The sequence below is a fragment of the Macrosteles quadrilineatus genome, unplaced genomic scaffold (assembly GCF_028750875.1).
Source record: "Macrosteles quadrilineatus isolate MER2022 unplaced genomic scaffold, UCM_ALF_1.0 Scaffold_8__2_contigs__length_117827958, whole genome shotgun sequence".
Taxonomy (NCBI): Eukaryota; Metazoa; Arthropoda; class Insecta; order Hemiptera; family Cicadellidae; genus Macrosteles; species Macrosteles quadrilineatus.
Genome location: NW_026542601.1, coordinates 6,376,744 through 6,395,081, shown reverse-complemented (window position 1 = coordinate 6,395,081; position 18,338 = coordinate 6,376,744). Strand labels below are relative to the sequence as shown.

At 35.9% G+C, this 18,338-nt stretch overlaps 1 protein-coding gene across 1 annotated transcript; it reads left to right on the top strand.

Annotated features, from left to right (window-relative positions):
* Positions 1-1,700: 1,700 nt before the first annotated feature.
* LOC129001256 (dnaJ homolog subfamily C member 7-like) lies at positions 1,701-18,116 on the top strand. The gene is made up of 10 exons (XM_054428489.1): positions 1,701-1,897; positions 5,270-5,358; positions 8,117-8,241; positions 8,748-8,936; positions 9,486-9,758; positions 10,278-10,442; positions 11,645-11,810; positions 15,008-15,154; positions 16,157-16,303; positions 16,752-18,116. Exons 1-10 carry the CDS (start codon positions 1,815-1,817, stop codon positions 16,859-16,861), a joined length of 1,494 nt encoding a protein of 497 aa, XP_054284464.1. The 5' UTR covers positions 1,701-1,814; the 3' UTR covers positions 16,862-18,116.
* The last annotated feature ends 222 nt before the right edge of the window (positions 18,117-18,338 follow it).

Here is an 18,338-nt window from a genome sequence, read left to right as displayed (position 1 = left end):
CCATCCGTAAACGGGACGGGAGCGCGTAAAGGCGTTGGGCACGGCCACCTTTAAAAACATCAGGCCGCGCTCGAGGTGGAATCAGAATGGCTAACTAAGTACTGTTTCTAATCAGACGTCCCCTAAGCTAACCAAAATGGCAGACATGTGACACTAGGTCGTTTAATCGCGTATTATTCATTTAAATTTAAATCAAGGAAACAAATTATTAAAAGATTAAACCAAAACAATATAAATTGAATATCTATTTCTATGCATTTAAAATGGACTCAATTTCATAGCCCAGTAACCAAGCTTTCATAATTCATATCCTTAAAAATATACACAAAATACGCATTAACTGCCTCCAAATAAAATGTGTGTTTTAAAATTCAAACAAGTTTTAAAAACTACTCTAACTCAGGCTTGCCTGTACAAATATGAAGAGTACTTTGGTTTAGAGTTTTAGTTATTTTAGTTGCCTTGATTGTTTTGTTTTTCTTTTGACGATTGTCATGAACTTTGTACATAGTTTTAACGACAATAAATCATTTCATGGCAGACAGGTGACATCACTCATTTATTAGATTTTTATCGATTTAAATTTATATTCATGAACATAAATTTATTAAAATATTGAAAATAAAACATACAGAATTGAAAACCGAAACAATATGAATTATAAAAATCTGTATCATTACATTTTAATTGGGGTCAATATTGTCATAGTCCAGTACGGTAACCAATCTTAACAACCAGCCAGACCCCTACGCCAGACCGTCTTGGACGGCTCACAGCCCAGACCAGACATTCCAACATTCGAAATCGAAACACCGCGTTGAGAACTCCAACTAATGGATAAAGTCTGTCGCGACGGTCTGCCGTCTGACAGACACTCACAGACCAGACAAAAATAGTGGTGGGGGAACCTCAGACCTTCTGTGGTCTGAGGGTTCAACCATCAGATCAGACACGCAGACAGGTCCGAGAAAATTGGTCTGCAGACAGCCCCAGACACGATAAGACAAGTGCCAGACGCCAGACCAGACGGACTCTGATCGGACTCTCGGGCTTCGCCCCAGTGGCTCTGGAGTTTCCCATGTTAACCTTATGATTTTTCATGTTTAAAACGAATTTATGAATCTTATCAGCTGTTTCAATTAAACAAGTTGGTTCTGTTCTATGATGTTCAATAGCATTAAAGTTACAAGGATTACCAACAGGGTGCAGCACTATTTTTTTATTTTTTATTTATGACAACAGCTAATTTGCAACCAAAAGGTGAGTGAGCGTAGCAAACGAACTTCAACCTGGAGGCGAGTTAGCGTAGCGAACGAGCTAACCTGAAGGCAAGTGAGCGCAGCGAACGAGCTCCAACCTAGAGGTGAGTGAGCGTAGCGAACAAACTTCAACCAGGACGTGATTGAGCCATGCGAACAAGCTCATCTTGAAAATTAAGAAGTTAAACGCGGCAAAGCCTGCTGGTACAGCTAGTGGGTAATAAATGACAGAGTACATAGATAAAATATACGGTTAGTCTATGACAGTAGTAACGAATGTCATCGTAATTTGTGATCTATAATCAGTGCTTTGAATGAACGTTTGTCGATTTACTTATTCTCCTATTCTCCTACTGTACTGAACAGCTGAGACTTGTACTTAGTTAACAACGTAAAAAGTATGGAAATTAAAAACCTTTTTTTCTTCTTCATTCTCTTTCACTGGCCCACTGCTGTTTTGCAAAGACAGAGTTGTCAATTCTATTGAAATTTTGGAATAATAGGCTATCTGAAGTGTCTTATTTCGGCCCTAAAGTTAAAAATTAAACATCAGCTATGGCAGTTCAGATAGAAACAATTGATCTTGAAATGGATTCCGACGAAGTGGCTGATGAAGTTATTCCTCAGAACAAAGAAAAGTAAGTCACAAACAAGTCTCAATTCAACAAGTTTGCATTTAATGCATTAGAAAGAACTCCATGTTTATGCTTGACGATTAGACTAATATATTATGCCTTAGAATATTTAGGAATACTGCTAATATTTGGCTGCTTTAGGAGAGAGAGTGTACATCCTATCCTAAACTTATCAGTGACTAGGCCCAGGCCCTATGTTTGCCTTTGCATCAATCAGGCTTGCCAAAGCGGACAACTTGAGATATATTGTCTGATGAATAACAATATACTATATCAATAGGGCCTATGTATCCGATTCAATATTGCCTAATTTTCGTAGCCGCCTCGATCAAAATACAAATAATATCATATTTTTTCCTACAGTCACCCGACAAAGTTGGCTTCCTTGTACTGTTTATAGTACAGAAAGCTGCTAATTGCTGCATATTTATACTTTGTCGTACGGTTTATACTTTGCCGTACGGTTTATACTTTGCCGCACGGTTTATACTTTTGTTATAAAGTATCCGTGTAGGTAATCCGTGTAGGTACGCTTGGAAATAGGTTGGCAACACTTAAAGATAATTATACTATGAGCAGCTGATTGACTATTATAACTACGATTTAACCTGTCATTTCGTGTTTATAGTTTCGGTATTTCTGAACTTTCTGGACTTTTCTTTTAAACGTTTTTAAAACCTTCCTACGATCTTAATAAACCAGAAAATACCTTTTAAGCATTTTTTTAGGCGCGGAAACCACTTCAAATTACAAAAACATACGGAACTATATTCTCAAAACGCGGAGCACATTTCTTGCCGAGGAAAAATAGCGGAGTGATATAGACCGCGGGTACTACTTTCTCTAGGGCACCATTTGTGTTGCCAGCTGAACCTAAAAACGTGTTGCATAGTGTTTGAAAGACTAATTATTTATATGCTTTATAGTGACTGTAGGAAAAATATAATGTGTAACACGAGTGAAAAAGGCCTTTGCTGCACTCGAGATCATTCCACACTCGCCTGCGGCTCGTGCGTAAACATTGCTCTCGTGTGCAGCAAAGTGCCACTTTCACCACTAGTTACACAAATAACTATTTCACTTCGTGGTCAAAGTCAACATTTAACATTAATCTGCTATCCTGAATGATTTTGACAGTTGCTGGCAACTTGTTCCCAAACTAAAGAGAGGTTATCCCACACATAAAAAACCAAGGTTTTTGTCCTTATTTTTTTAATGTACCATTTTAATGATGATTGTTGCGTTATAAATGACATCATTTGATGAAAACTACTGTGCTAACAAGATGAATAGTTTCCTGTTATGACGACCTACCCTCTGCGTGGACTTCGTAATACCGAGAGTATCAAAAGGCACAGTCAATCTTCAAAATATTAAGAGATTCTCTATAGACCAAGCTTTTATTTTGAATTGTCAAAAGTTTTGATTTTCAAGTGTTTGATTAGTAACCTGGGCCTATTAGGCCTAGTGTTTTGATTAGAGACAGGTCCCAATATTTTTGGAAAATGTTGAGAAAACATTCTTTTCTTGGATTGATTTTCTGTCCGGAGATGTTCACAGTTGTGCCACGAACCCAGGAAACAATGATAACCTATGTCTCCAACTTTGTGGAAGATATTCATGTTTTCGATGTGATTGCAAGAGATAGGCCTATTTATGATGGTACCACGATCGTGGGACAAATTGACAATTCTGCTGCTAATATGAGAAACAATGACAATATATCTCCGTGGTGGCAGAAATTATCATGATTTGCCGTAATGCGATATTGCTGTTCTTACCAGGAGATGTTCATGATTGCTCTGAAAACCCAGGAGAGAATGATCATGTCGATGTGATCGCGAACGGGATATTAACAGTGGCGTGGCGATCTCAGGACATAGTCAAAATCTTTCTGCTGATGTAGAAAACGATATTTCCGTGACCGCGGGAGATGATCAATTTTGCTGGAGGGCGGGTGACAATAATCATGTCTCTTTTGAAGCAAGATAAAATTAACATTTTTTTGTTTCTTCTTTTTTGGTAAGCCTACTGAAATTTTGTTTGGCCAAACTTCGGACCTCTACACAGTTGTGTATTTAAGCTGTAAATATCCAGAACTACGGGATCTGTGAGTTTAAAATTCACATTAGGCCTACAGTACAACCCCTCTTATCCAACCATGACGGGACCGGGCCATGGTCGGAACGGCCAAAAGGTCAAATATAGGGAGGAGCATAACCCTCCTAAAAACAACCAATACCAATATAATATGATGTGATGTGTGTGTGGGTTGATGCATATATGTGTTTGGTTGCGACATCGGTAATCCTCTCCTGTAACCGCAACAACACCCATGAGCGTAACTTGCAGTTTCCGCTACGGCGGCAACACCTGTTATCGGCGACAGTGGTGATTGTCTGCCGCAATTACAGCAATATCTGCGATCTTCCTTTTGGTTAATCAATCTTGCTCAGCGTTATCGCCGAAGACATCAAACAAGTAGTCGGTCGGATATATCAAGGAGTCTGTTATTCGAAGGTCGGTTATTAATGGTTTTACTGTACTAAATATTTACTAATTTGTGTTCACTTAAGCTTTGTCACAGTAAAACCCTGATAAACTGTGGCATTAATTTCAACTAGGCCTATTAGGCTATTTATCTCCTATTGCAAATTTTTCCAATTATTCACTATCAGAATTTTTTCATAATCAGCAAGTTTGGTTGGTTAGGTTAGCTTAGAATAGTTTAATTTTATAATTGATATATTCATAGGTAGACTAGGCTAACTGAAAAGTATCGGTATTGCAATAAATAAGTAGTGGTAGGTAGTGAATTAATGGGAAAGAACAGTTTTTCCTACCCTGTTATTACTTTGGCCATTTAAAACTAGTAAATGTTTAGTACCATAATGTGAGTATATATATTCAATGATCCAGATATTGACAGCTTTAATACACTAGATAAGTTTACTAAACAACTGTTAGCTGATAGCATTTTTTGTAGTAGTCGACCACCTTGCATAGCTGTGTCCACCGAGTCACTACTTTATCTTTAAAGATAGATGACTTTTCAGTACTTTCACACTACAGTACATGCTAATTATGTTTGTGACATTATTAGTTTATGTGTCAACCACTTTAATTGCTTGTATTAATGAACATGTTTTTACAAAGGATAAAAACCTATACTAAGATCCATGCCATCAACTGTCTTCAGTTGCTGCATGTCTGGAATACCTACCATCTTTTAAAAATATTTTTTAACACCAGCAAACCTTTTGAGACAAAATCATTCCTTAGACGTTACCATGTCAAAAGAAAAAGAACAGTTTTGTATTTCAACAAGTTCTTATCTAAAACAATTTACTTATATACAAATAATATATATTTCAGACTTGCAGAAGCCAAGAAAGACCAAGGAAATGCTCAGTACAAGTTGAAGCAATACCACAAAGCTCTTCCATTCTACACGGAGGCAATTGGTAATTTATTTATTTATTTTATTTATTCAATGTTTTAATGTTTTCTTCTATGCCTATAACATCCTTAATTAAACTGTAGGCCTATGGTTTAGTCCTCTGAGCTGTGAGTAATGTAAAGTATCGAATACTTACTAACCGTCAATCAGTTCCAATGTACGGTACATGTTTTGCAACATCATCAGCAAATTGATGAACTTCACATCAAATGGCATTAAAAACTATCAAGCTACCATTATCTTATTTATAAAATATGCTGATAGTTTTATTTCATTTTAACTCTATTTTATAATGAAGACAGGGCTGGTGGCGTCGTCCTGTAATAGAGCTACTAGGAGGTCACGAATTGTGGATATTTATAGGTATGCACTGTGAATGCGATACTCTCTGGTGTGGATTAACATCCGCACTAGTGAGTACTATGACGATCTGCAGTACTGTCCCAATTAGACCAATTCGTTAATTAGAAGGCAAAAATGTGGTATGGATTCCATTATAAACTGTTGGTCCCTTAGTTGCTATTGGCTGTATGGGCTATTAATTAACAGCTGTGTCTAAGGAACATGTCAGCTTTAGTCAGTAACAAGACTACAAGATCGCGCCACTTATCCTACACTCATCACCATTCATACTTGGCTTAAAATACCTACATTTGTATGGTCGCCATTTCATAAGAAAGTATTAAAGGAAGTACTATGTTTGAAATTTCCTCAGTTGGCTGTACCACCACATAATTAGGCTACAAAGCAGCAGCCCCCCTTTTCAACTGGCTGGATCCACCCATGCCCGAGACAGTGACGTAGCCAGGGGGGGGAGAGGTCCTGGGGGTCTTAAATCCTTATGGTCTTAAATATAATGTTTTTTTTGTTAAATTAAATGTAAAATTATATAATCATACTGTATTGACATTGGGGTTGATTATTTCCAATGCCAAGAGAGCTAAAAAATAGCGTTTTAGGGCCTATATTTTTAAAAAATGTCCTGGATCCCCCGGTTGGTCGACACCCCCCCCCTTTTTTTGAAATCCTGGCTACCCCACTGCCCGAGAGAAACAGTGTTTGGTTCAGTGGTGGCGTGATGTGATGTCATTGGAAATCTATGACTTTGCTTTTTGAGAATACCCCTAATCTCAATTTGGCCACATAATATCATATCAAAATATAGTACAGATTTTGTTGCCTGTATGTTAGAGAAGGATTTGATGAATCCATTTTAATCCCCGAGGTTATGCCTATTTCTTATTTTACTAACCATGTATCAACATTTAGTATTGCGTCCTATTGTCTCTTATTGTATTCGATAGGTATCCAACTGATAGGTATGGAATCACAAAATACAGTAGACCCCCTCTTAACCGACCTCGTATTAACCGATAATCGGATTATCTGCCTTTGATCGTAAAATAATACAGTTTGTTTTAACCGACCTTGCTTTGAGAGCAGCTCGGTTTAACCGCCGCTTTCTAGGAATCTCGGCATTTCCGCTCCCACGCTGGGCGATGAGAACTGAACCATACGCTTATCTCCACAGGATATGACTAACAATAAGTTATCTTGTGAAGATCACAAAAAATATAGCATAGCCTATTGTCAGTTTGTCATCATCGTACGTAGCTCGAGCACATCTGATCTGATTTGTTATCTGTGCGGCAAATTTATAACATCATAAAGTGCGTTACGATTTTGAGAACTGATTGTCTTATCGCTGGAGTAAACAAACAACGCAACTTGTAGGGAGGGCAGGGAAGGGGTGTTAACAACTCCAAGGTCAAGATAGTTTTTTTGCCTCGAGCCTCCAGTGAGAGGCTATAAATAAACGTCCTGTCTTGTAACAAAATGGTCGCTTGTATCTTTAATGACGACAAAAGGTTCTGTACTGTATTACGATGTATTTGGAAAGCATTAATTATTACATTACAGTAGTAAAGTTATTGAAATAGGAATTTTATTGACTCTTGCCTAGTATTATAATATATTCTACTGAAAGTAGGCCTATTTGACTTAACCGTGTTTTGTGTTTATTTGTGACATTTCTATCAATATGAAAAAGGAGATAAGAGTAGTTTATTTTATAAATAATGCAAGTATGACTTCAAAATAATGATTATATAATTCCAAATGAATAGCACTTTATTATGTTATGATTTTAGGGATTGCCCGTTTTATCCGACCTTTTGAATCATCCGACCTAGGTCCGGTCCCATTTGGGACGGTTAAGAGGGGGTGTACTGTAGTGACTAGGCCTACTTAGCCTACTTAAGTTTAGTTCTTTATTTAAAATTTGGACTTGGGTCTAAATGATAAACATAATAACATAACAATAAACAATAATAAAATAATAATAACATACTTAAACAATATTCAATTTTTTTTAACAAACAACCAATACAGGTTGCCCACCTTTAGAATTTGTTCAGGGCAAAACAAAACGTCAGCTGAGTTCTGGTGTTTTAGATCAATATATCCCATTCCCTCTTAACTAAGTTTCAGTAAAAAGTATAAACTGGTTTTTCAATTACTAAGAAATTATTCAGAAACTGCTATTGTGGATAAATTTATTTTATTAGCGTTTTTTTGTAGGCTATAGTTGTTAGATTATTGTGTTTTGAAACATACCATAGTTTAAGTTCAGGCTCTGTGGCAGTTAGAAACTATTTTTTCCTCTTACATGTCTGTAAGATCATCTCTTTATCATAATAACTTGTATTGATTCATGATCGATGCTTGATGTAGCTTATGTTTTATTGTGACTTGTCTTGCAGAACTTTGCCCGGAAACAGCGTCTTACTACGGCAACAGAGCAGCGTGTTACATGATGTTGTCCAAGTATCGTGAGGCTTTGGAAGACGCTCGGAAATCTGTCATTCTGGATCCTAAATTCACCAAGGTAGGCCTTCATCTGTAAATACATAAATAAACAGTCCATGAGGTTGTCCATCAAACCAGTGAAATACAACATAGGAAGTCCAAAACTATTCATTAAATCTCACTATTTTATATGATTTTATACATTTTTCAAGGTGCACTATTTGTTTTTTATGTTGAAATGAAATATAATTAATGAATATCCTTCTGAATCAAGAAGGAAGCCTTTAAAGGAAAGTCAAGACCATTCAGCAATATCTGTCTTGTTTATGTTTACTATACGGTACAAGATGAAGAACCATTACATTGGAAACATGGAGGACTTTTGCTATCTTGACGTTTCTTGTCACTTTAAGTTTTGTGTTTGTTGCTCTTCTGAAAACTTGGTCTTGAATTTTCTTTTAGACTATAACCATACGTTGCAATGCATTTGGAAGATTTATTTTCCACATATACATCTTGAAGTAATTTAGTTTTGATAGAATCAGCCATCATCTTGACACCAAAATAACTAAGCAATGTTTATAGGGCTGGGTGAGAGTGATAAAATGTTGCGTGTCTCTTGGAGACGCTTCCACCGCAGAGAACGCTCTAGCTCGTCTTGCGGAGCTGGAGCCTAACAACGCGACAATAGTCGAGGAGAAACGCAACATAGACACATTGAAAAAGTATGAGGAAGGGATCAACAAGAGCTACGAACAGAAAGACTACAGGAGGGTTAGTAATCATCATTCTCATCATGACTTTCTTAAATTAAACCTTGGCCGGTTATTTGTGTATATTACAAAGATGTAAATAATTGCTTGTGGTTATCCTAATGTTGCTGTAGCAATTAGTTTTGGCTCCAGATCCTGGCCAGTTCTAAAGTTTTTTTTACATATTTTGCACTCAGAGGCAGTGCAATAAATATTTCAAACTCCGAATATGTTTGTTGGATTTTTAATGTTTAACTTAATGTAAATGTATCATAAATGTGTATTGTAAACCATTTATAAAGCTTACAAATTTTAAAATACATAGCCTACATATTAACAGTTGGAAAACTAATGACTTTCAAATTCTTATTTAAATTCTTTTTAGCTATCAAGGTGAGCAGGTAGCTCAACTAATAGTGTGACAGACTACGAATACAAGGCAGTAGTATCGTGGGTTTGTGTCCCAGTGCAGCCACTAATATCTATCAGCATAATTTATTCTTGCTTTGCTTTGTTGATTAAGCTTGAATATGACTAATTCGTAGTCATTTACATTTGTCTCTGCTCGTAGGTACTGTTCTTCTTGGATCGCTCTATCGAGGTGGCGACTGCCTGCACTCGGCTGAAGGTGGTGAAGGCTGAGTGTCTCGCGTTCCTGGGTCGCTACCAAGAGGCGCAAGAGCTGGCCAATGAGCTGGTGTCAGCCGATCAGACCAACGCTGACGCCATCTATGTGCGGGGACTGTGCCTGTACTATCAGGACAACGTGGACCGAGCTTTCTCCCACTTCCAACATGTGTTACGCCTTGCACCTGACCACAAGAAGGCCGTTGACATATACAAGGTATGACTTGCATCCATAACGTCTTTTACTGTTAAATAAATGGAAGATTTTAATTAGTTTTTTACTTTTTGAATAGCTTGGCATTGTGTTTGCGTGATGTATTTAATAATACAAGTTCTGATGACTTGTAAACAAGATAACTTGGAACTACGGGATGAACCCTTACCATATGAGCTAGAATATCGTACTCTTCAAAATAAGTTTACCTTTTCTTTTTACCAGTAAATCAATATACTCCAATCACCAACTTTGGTTTTACTTTTAGGTATTATAAAGATCTTTTTGTACTTGATCAGTGCTTTGTATGGTAAAACTCTTTACATTTTACACGCTGGTTTATTTAAAATAAACCCTCTTAATATACTCAACCTTATTCATGCTATTTATTCAGCATCTCAGGAAGGGTCTTCTGTTGTTTTGTACCATCTAACCTTTTTGCCCTTTCTTTCAATGTAAAAAATAATTACCACCATTTACCACTATAAGCTTGGTATTATAAATCTGGGGTTTCTTTCACAGAAAGCAAGAAAGCTGAAGGAACTGAAAGAGAAAGGAAATGAAGCTTTCAACACTGGAAAAATGACCGAAGCCTACAACTTGTACACAGAAGCTCTGGCTATTGACCCGAACAACATTTCCACAAATGCTAAACTTTATAACAACAGAGCAACTGTTTCACACAGGGTAGGTAGGCCTATAGACAAATATTAAATAAGAATTGCAGTAGTTAGCTAATAAGACTGAAGAATATTAAGAAACTATGTAGACTGATCAATAGCCAAGTAGTCTGAGGTGTTATCTCTCCAGGCAGGAGACAGCATTGTATATTAAGGGTTCTAGTTCTATCTTAAGGCTTGGCCAGGTCTAGTGTGCAATTCATGAGCAGTTCACCTGCCGTAGCAAAGCTTGGTGTAGAGGATTACCTAAATTTAAACATCTTTGTCACCAAGACTGATATTCGAATATATAATAGGTTACGTACCTTGGTCCGTTTTCAGTCTTATTTTAGTCTATGGATGACTAGTTTCGGGTACAAAGACCCATTATCAAATCCTATTTAAAACATCGTGTAGAAGCTGGTCAAAAATCCGATGGAAGTCTTCATCATTATATAAATACAAGTTAACACATAAAGTTTATTATTTAAAACACAAATTACGAAACATATAAAATTATAGGCCGGCCACATTTAACACGGGACAAACCGACGCAGGTTACACGGCGGACACGACAGAACTATCCATTGTCCAGTTGGTGACATTGACCTTGGGGGAGGGGGTACGTCAGCTGATAAAGACTTCTAGTAGCTCTGATGTCAATGTTTTCAATTCTATCAAATAAAATATTTGAACCAAAATTTAGTTTTTCATTCAAGACGTCTTGAGAGGATTTTGATTACCTAAAATAACAACAAAGGATAGTAAACAAAGGACAGATCGGGTGGAAGTTGTGAGCCTCAAATAAGTCATTTGCTCGTATTGTCTTAGTCTTCTACAAAAAAATTAAATTTAAAAGTTTATAACGTATAAATGTAGGACCATGTTGATTGTAGTAATGGAATTCCTCAACTCAATAAAACAGGGCAGTCCTGAAAATGCCTTTAATTTGTTGAAAATATTATATTAGTTTCGTTTTGCCAATTTTTTTCTAGCAAAGTGATGGTTTTAAAGCTTCTTAAGTGTATACAAAGAAGCTTTCACATTAAGAACAGTTGGGTTAAGAATTCAAGGGTCCGTATCTCGTCTCTAAATGTTGGTTTAATGGTCATGGTTAATTGACGAGAAGCATTTGTTGTACAAAGATACATAATCGATATACATTTTAGCATGTTGTTTACAACTTAATCTCCATACTAAAGGACTTAATTCAAAAGTTAACTTTTACAGCTGGGGAGACTAAATGAAGCTGTCACCGACTGTACGGCGGCCCTCAAGCTGGACCAGAACTACTTGAAGGCCGTACTGAGAAGGGCCAAGTGTTACATGGACTTGGAGCAGTTTGATGAAGCTGTCAGGGACTACGAGAAGGCACATTCTATGGACAAATCAAGAGGTATGACATTATTTTGGACTCTCTTTAGCTCTTTAAGGCTTTATATTTAAGCGTTTTGACAGAAAAATGTGTCAGTTTAGGCGTTTTAAAGTGCCCATTTTGTGTGGGAGACCCAAGGCCGAGCAGAGAAATAACAAGTAGGAATTGAGAGAGTAAAAATTTCATAGATATTAGGATTAAGTTTACTTAAAACTGGTTTGTGGCAAACTTGGAAGGTATTGTGAATCATCTTCATTTTCAGTGTTGCTAAGTTTTATAAAGTTGTACGGCCAATTTCTCTTGGGCGGATGACCCCTTCCAACAGTACGGTATTTCATTCTGCCTTACCTAACCAACTTTTACATAGGAAGGGGTATAATCTGTGAGGTCGTGGAGTTTGATTTATTGATGGCCGGGTCAGAAATTTGTGGGTGGGCTATTGTGTTTTGAGGTTGGGTGATTGAAAATAACGTTTTGTATAAATACCGTACCCCCTTTGCAGTAAACCTACAGTCTAAGTGAATTTCCATTTAGGCTACCTTGGCAAAAATCCATTAAAATAGTCACATTTATTTTCTATTTAAATAACACTAATTGTAATGAGTTGAGTACTTAGCTTTGCTGCTACAGGGAAGGTAAAAAATGTGTGTTTTTTATTTAATTGAAATTTTGATAGCTTAATATGAAATAAACTGTATTTCCAAATGCAATTAAAATATATTCATTAACATGCAAACTACCTAATTTTGTCTTATTCTTCATAAAAATAAAGATAACATGGGAATTTGAATTTACAAATTTCTGGAATTTTCTCTATAACAGTCAAGCATGGATCAATTCTTAAATGTTTTTTAAGCTCTACAAAAGGTTTGGAAAGAAAATGCAATATTTTATGTTTTTAGGGTCAAAAATGGAAAACCCCAATTTTTGTCCCCCCCCCACATAAATCCCTGTTCCCATAGTCTGATCATGCTGGTTTGCAAACACTTTTGAATATAAGTAGATTTACACGTTTGTTGCAAATTTGATCAATTTTACTTGAGTTATCGTTCTAACGGACATATATACGAATTTGAACAAATTGTGTTTTTGGCCTCTAGGGACCTTAAAACTAAAAGTAAAACGGTCCTGGGTCCAGGTCTTACCATGAGACCTATGGTAACAGCTTATTCCCTATATGGGGATTGGGAAATTTGCTAAAATCCTATGTTGTAGTTGTAGGTATTTTGTATCTTGAAGATCTCTTTTAAAATACCATTTCAAGAACACTTATTTCATAATTTAAAATTTTCTAAGAGCAATAAAGCATAGATTTTTGAACAAAACATTTAAAACTAATCATAAATTCATCATTTTGTAGAAACTATAAAAAACTTGCCATGCAGTGGAGAATCAATTTAAAATCATAAATAATTATGTAAACATTTAATTTTGACAGTTTCAGTAGACCTTTGAATACAATTTTAATATTAACAGCTGGTTGTGTAAAATTATCCATATGGTCATAATGTAAATACAATTGCTGAGTGAACTTTAAAGGCCTCTGGGGCAGAGCCCCAATGAAATTTACCTCGTTTCTCTTTTGAGGGCTCACCTACAGACCAATACCTTTCTTTAGACACCCCTACCAAGTTTCTACACCCAGCCGTTCTCTCAAATTAGCTGTGACAAAAACCCCGTTTTCCTCAATAAGAATAACATGAGATGGGACTTTAAAGGCCACTGGGGCAGAGCCCCGAGGGAATTTACCACGTTTCTCTTTTGATGGCTCATCTACAGACCAAGACCTTTCTTTAGACACCTCTACCGAGTTTCTACGCCCAGCCGTTCTCTCAATTTAGCTATGACAAAGAAAAACAGTTTCAAATTAATATATAGACTAGTGTACCTGTTGCTCGAATTCGAGCAATTGCGAAGCATTACAGGCGACTCAAAGATTATTGAAATACTCACGATCTACACAGCAGTTAGATATAATCAAAATCTTTTGTAAATATCTTATCAAAAATCTTTTCAAAAAGCTTATCTTGTTTTTTTAGTGTTTTCTACAAATTTTTCCCTCTCAAGCCGCATTAGGTTGTCTATTACAACGATTATAAATGAAAAAAAAAATTATTTCTATTTCTTCTACTTGGTTGTGTCCTATGACTTTTTCTATGTTTCCATTGTTTGCAAATTGATTATTTCAATGATTGCTCAAGAAATGTAGAACAGTGTTAATTCAGTTTTATTTTTAGTCTATATCTAATTGTCCAGGATTTTTCGCTCTTTTCTTTTCCATTGTAATAATTACACCAACCCAAGTTTCGTCTACAGATGCAATATGCCAACAAATATCACCTACGTACAATCTCTAAGAAGTGGTAAGAAAGGCAGAAACCAACCCATACAATAGATATAAGTTAACTCCAAAAGAAATAATTTTAAGAGTTACTGTGATATTAGGATTTTCCACTGATTTGGTAATAGAACCATTATATTGCAAAACATGTCACGATTCAGAAGAAAATCCAATTTAAAATCAGAAAAACCCATTGCAAATACTGTACTTCATTTTGACAAATTCAATAAATCACAATTTAAATATTAACAGCTGTTTCATTAAAAAGTAGTGTAGAACTATGCATATGGTCGTAATGTAAACAAATCTGAAGAGGCAACTTTAAAGGATTCTGGGGCAGAGCCCCAAGGGAATTTACCTCGTTCCTCTTTTGATGGCTCATCTACAGACCACGACCTTTCTTTAGAGACCCCTACCAAGTTTCTACGCCCAGCCGTTCTCTCAAATTAGCTATGACAAAACCCCCATTTTCCTCCATAAGAATAACATAGGATGGGAATTTAAAGGCCACTGGGGCAGAGCCCCAAGGGAATTCACCATGTTTCTCTTTTGATGGCTCATCTACAGACCAAGACCTTTCTTTAGACACCTCTACCGAGTTTCTACACCCAGCCGTTCTCTCAAAATAGCTATGACAAAGAAAAACAGTTTCAAATTAATATATAGATTTCAAGAGTGTAAATACTTTGGTTGTATTTGGTGACAAGTCCATTATTTATAGTCTTATGTTTGTTCTGGTTTATATTTCAAATGAATTTTAAAATAGTATTTATTACATTTCTTTTCACTGTTAAATAATTATGTATGGTCATGCTCATTATTCAAATTGCATTAAATATATTTAATATCCACACCACTGCAACTGTTTATCTTGCAGAGAACAAGAGACTTCTGGCAGAGGCAAAGCTTGCATTGAAGAAATCCAAGAGAAAAGACTACTACAAAATCCTCGGTGTTGATCGTAATGCCTCCACTGATGACATCAAGAAGGCGTACAGGAAGCGAGCTTTGGTCCATCATCCTGGTGAGGATTACATTACTAAATAAATGTGTGGTGAATATAGTGGGTAACACATTTTTTTTTTGCTTAGTGGTTATTTTGTTCAGATTAGTCGGAATCAAAATTAGACTCGAGGGTATTTTTAATGTGTATTTATCATAACTGTAGAGTTTCAAGTTTGTAGCATGTTTGATGAATGTGGTATATTGGATACAAAATAGTGATGACTTGGGGGACACTCAATACATGACAAATGTTACAATAACAATCAAATTTGGTCAGTTACACCAGTCACCATCAGCCACAATCAAAGACTGATGAGGACTGGTATAAGGCTTAGTCATATCTGTATAACGTCACAAACACATACAATGCTTAAGCCTCCATATATAATGCTTATGTTTATGTGTAAACTGTTTCTCTGTATTGTTAATTGTTGTGTTGAATACATTGAATTGAATTATTAAGGATAAAAGGGGATAAGAAGGGCTAGCTGAATCATCATGAGCTACTACAGTATAGACTCCCTCTTATCCGGACTCCTTGGGACAGAGGCCAGTCCAGATAGCGGGGTTTCCGGTTAAACCAACGTCCCCAAAAACTCGTAATGTAACCGAAATATTTTACTTAAATTTTTCGAGAGCATTGTATTTATTAAGGTTAAACTGATGTGCTGATAAAAATTGTTCGGTTAAAGAGATGTAATTTCCGCCGAGTGTAGTCCGGTTAAAAGATGTCCGGATAAGAGGGAGTCTACTGTACTATGGCTCCAACTTTAGGACACTTGATCAAACTTCACAGATCCAATGTGGATGAAAGATGTACTTTGCAGTTTATTTATTCAATCTAAGTTTTCATTCACAAACTATTAAAAACCACTTTAAATAGATTGAAATTCTATTTCAGTTCAGACAATCGATTAAATATGAGGCATAGTTGCACATAGTTACAACAAGCTATAAATGTACCGCTGGGGGACTTGGCGGGTTTATTTACAAGTAAAAAATCAATGATTGTGTGTTTTAGATCGTCATGCCAATGCCTCGGACGGTGAGAAAAAAGAGCAGGAGAAAAAGTTCAAGGAGGTAGGTGAGGCTTACGGCATCCTCTCCGACCCCAAGAAGCGCGCCAGATACGACAGTGGCCAAGATATGGAGGACGACGGTCACTCACGTAAGTGTTAGAGTAAGAAGATCCATATACAGCCCCTGGACTCAACAACCATCACACTCCTTATTTTAGTAAAAAAAAACTATTGTAGTGACTAGTTTAGTAGTTGTTCTTGACATGATGAAGGTAGGATGGGATTTTAATGGTAGTTTATTTCAACTACAGTAAAAAAAATATTTTGATGTTTTAATTAGTACGATTTTGTACAAATGTTTTGGAAACCCTTTTCACTTACGGTGAGTATGAAACCCATTAAAGTAGATTTTTCAATAAATATTAGTTTTATATTCTCCAGAGAACAACTTATTTCCAATTTAATCAAACGCAGTGATCAAACTAAGTAATCAGTTTCTATACAAATGCTTTTCCACACACACAGTAGGTACAAATAATCCTTAACACTGTATTGGCTGAGTATGTTGTACCTTACTCATTTTTACTATTGTTTCAGATGAAATGGATCCAAATGATGTGTTCCGAGCATTCTTTGGCAACCCCGGCGGAAGTTTCAGCTTTGACGCAAACCAGTTCCCCAGTGGTTTCACGTACCACTTCCAGTGAGCGCCTGACCCACCCAGAATGTACAGTTACACGACCCCACGATAACTCATTTGATGTTTACTTTTCCACACTAAAACAATTTCATGGATTTAGAACAAGTCACAAGTGGTTGTACAAATTGAACTTGGTAGTTGTAGTAGACTAAGTCAACCGATGTTGATTCTCAAAAACACTTACATTCATAATATAAATGTGTTTCTTTAACTGTTTATCACATCAAATAACCGAGCAACATTCCTTACTGGGCACTGATATTTGTCCTTTTTTGTGTTTTTTTTCACTCTGTTAGTATCTTTACTTTATATTCGGAACTAACATTTGCTACCGAATTGAGTATTTTGTGTAAGATACAATGTATACATAAACCCTTAATACATATTATATTTCAGTCTCTACTCAATCATTAACCGTTCTTATAACGATGAGGTTAATAATTAATTGTACTATGTTCGTCACTTCCTCTAGGCTGTGTCGTTTATTGAGGCTGTGACATATTTCACTTTGTTCCCAGTTAGGAATTGATTATGAAGCTCATTTTTCTTATTTCTTAATCATTTTAAAATTATATACTTATGATCATTATTTTGTAATTTTTTTAAATTGAATTGAATTTACTGGTGTATCTTAAATTATCCCTTTGGAGATTGACAACAGTTTTCTTCATTAGATTTTTAAAAGCTTTCATGAAGTGAGTAGCAGTAAATTTTATTCATACATTTTGAGGTACACAGGTGTACTCAACAGGCACATTAGTAAAATCAATTCTTCGAAGGTGCCAACATAGAAATGCATCGAATAATTTCTGGCCAAGATCAAGGTTCATTTAGAAGCTCTTGCTACTGAAAGCTCTGTAAATAACTTGCTCTGAGCCAAACTCTTATCAGACATTAGCTCTACCAAGTAATGGTAATGTTTCACTAATTTTCATTCAATGGCATCAAAAATAGTGTCTACCTCTTTGGTAACTCGTGTGATTTTCATAGTAGCTCACATACATTTATAAGTTGTGTATTTTTAATTAGAAATAGGTTAAAGTCTATATATTGTAAATGTGTTTTTTTACCAACTTTCCTAATGACAAGGACCACTGACTGGTTTAATGTTTGGTTTTGAACTGATCCCTGTACAATTTATTCAGATTGTGTTGAAGCCAATTTTATTAGAATAATTAGTATTTTGGTGTTTCTTCAACTTTTTGTTGGCCTTGTGATAGTTAATTTATGTTCAACAATTTATTAATAAAATATTTAATTTACTTTCACTGTTACGTTTTTATCCTTACCTTTTTTTTGCTGAATTGTAAGGGAATATTTTTAAGGGTGTAAGTGGTGGGGGAACTTCCCCTTAAACCACCTAAATTTTGTGAACAGGCAGGGTCAAAGCCTATCATAAGACAGGGTTCATTTAAGTTTGAAATACTACTAGTTCATCATGGAAATGAAGACACTCAACACATAAAGGTTTGAAATTAAAAGTA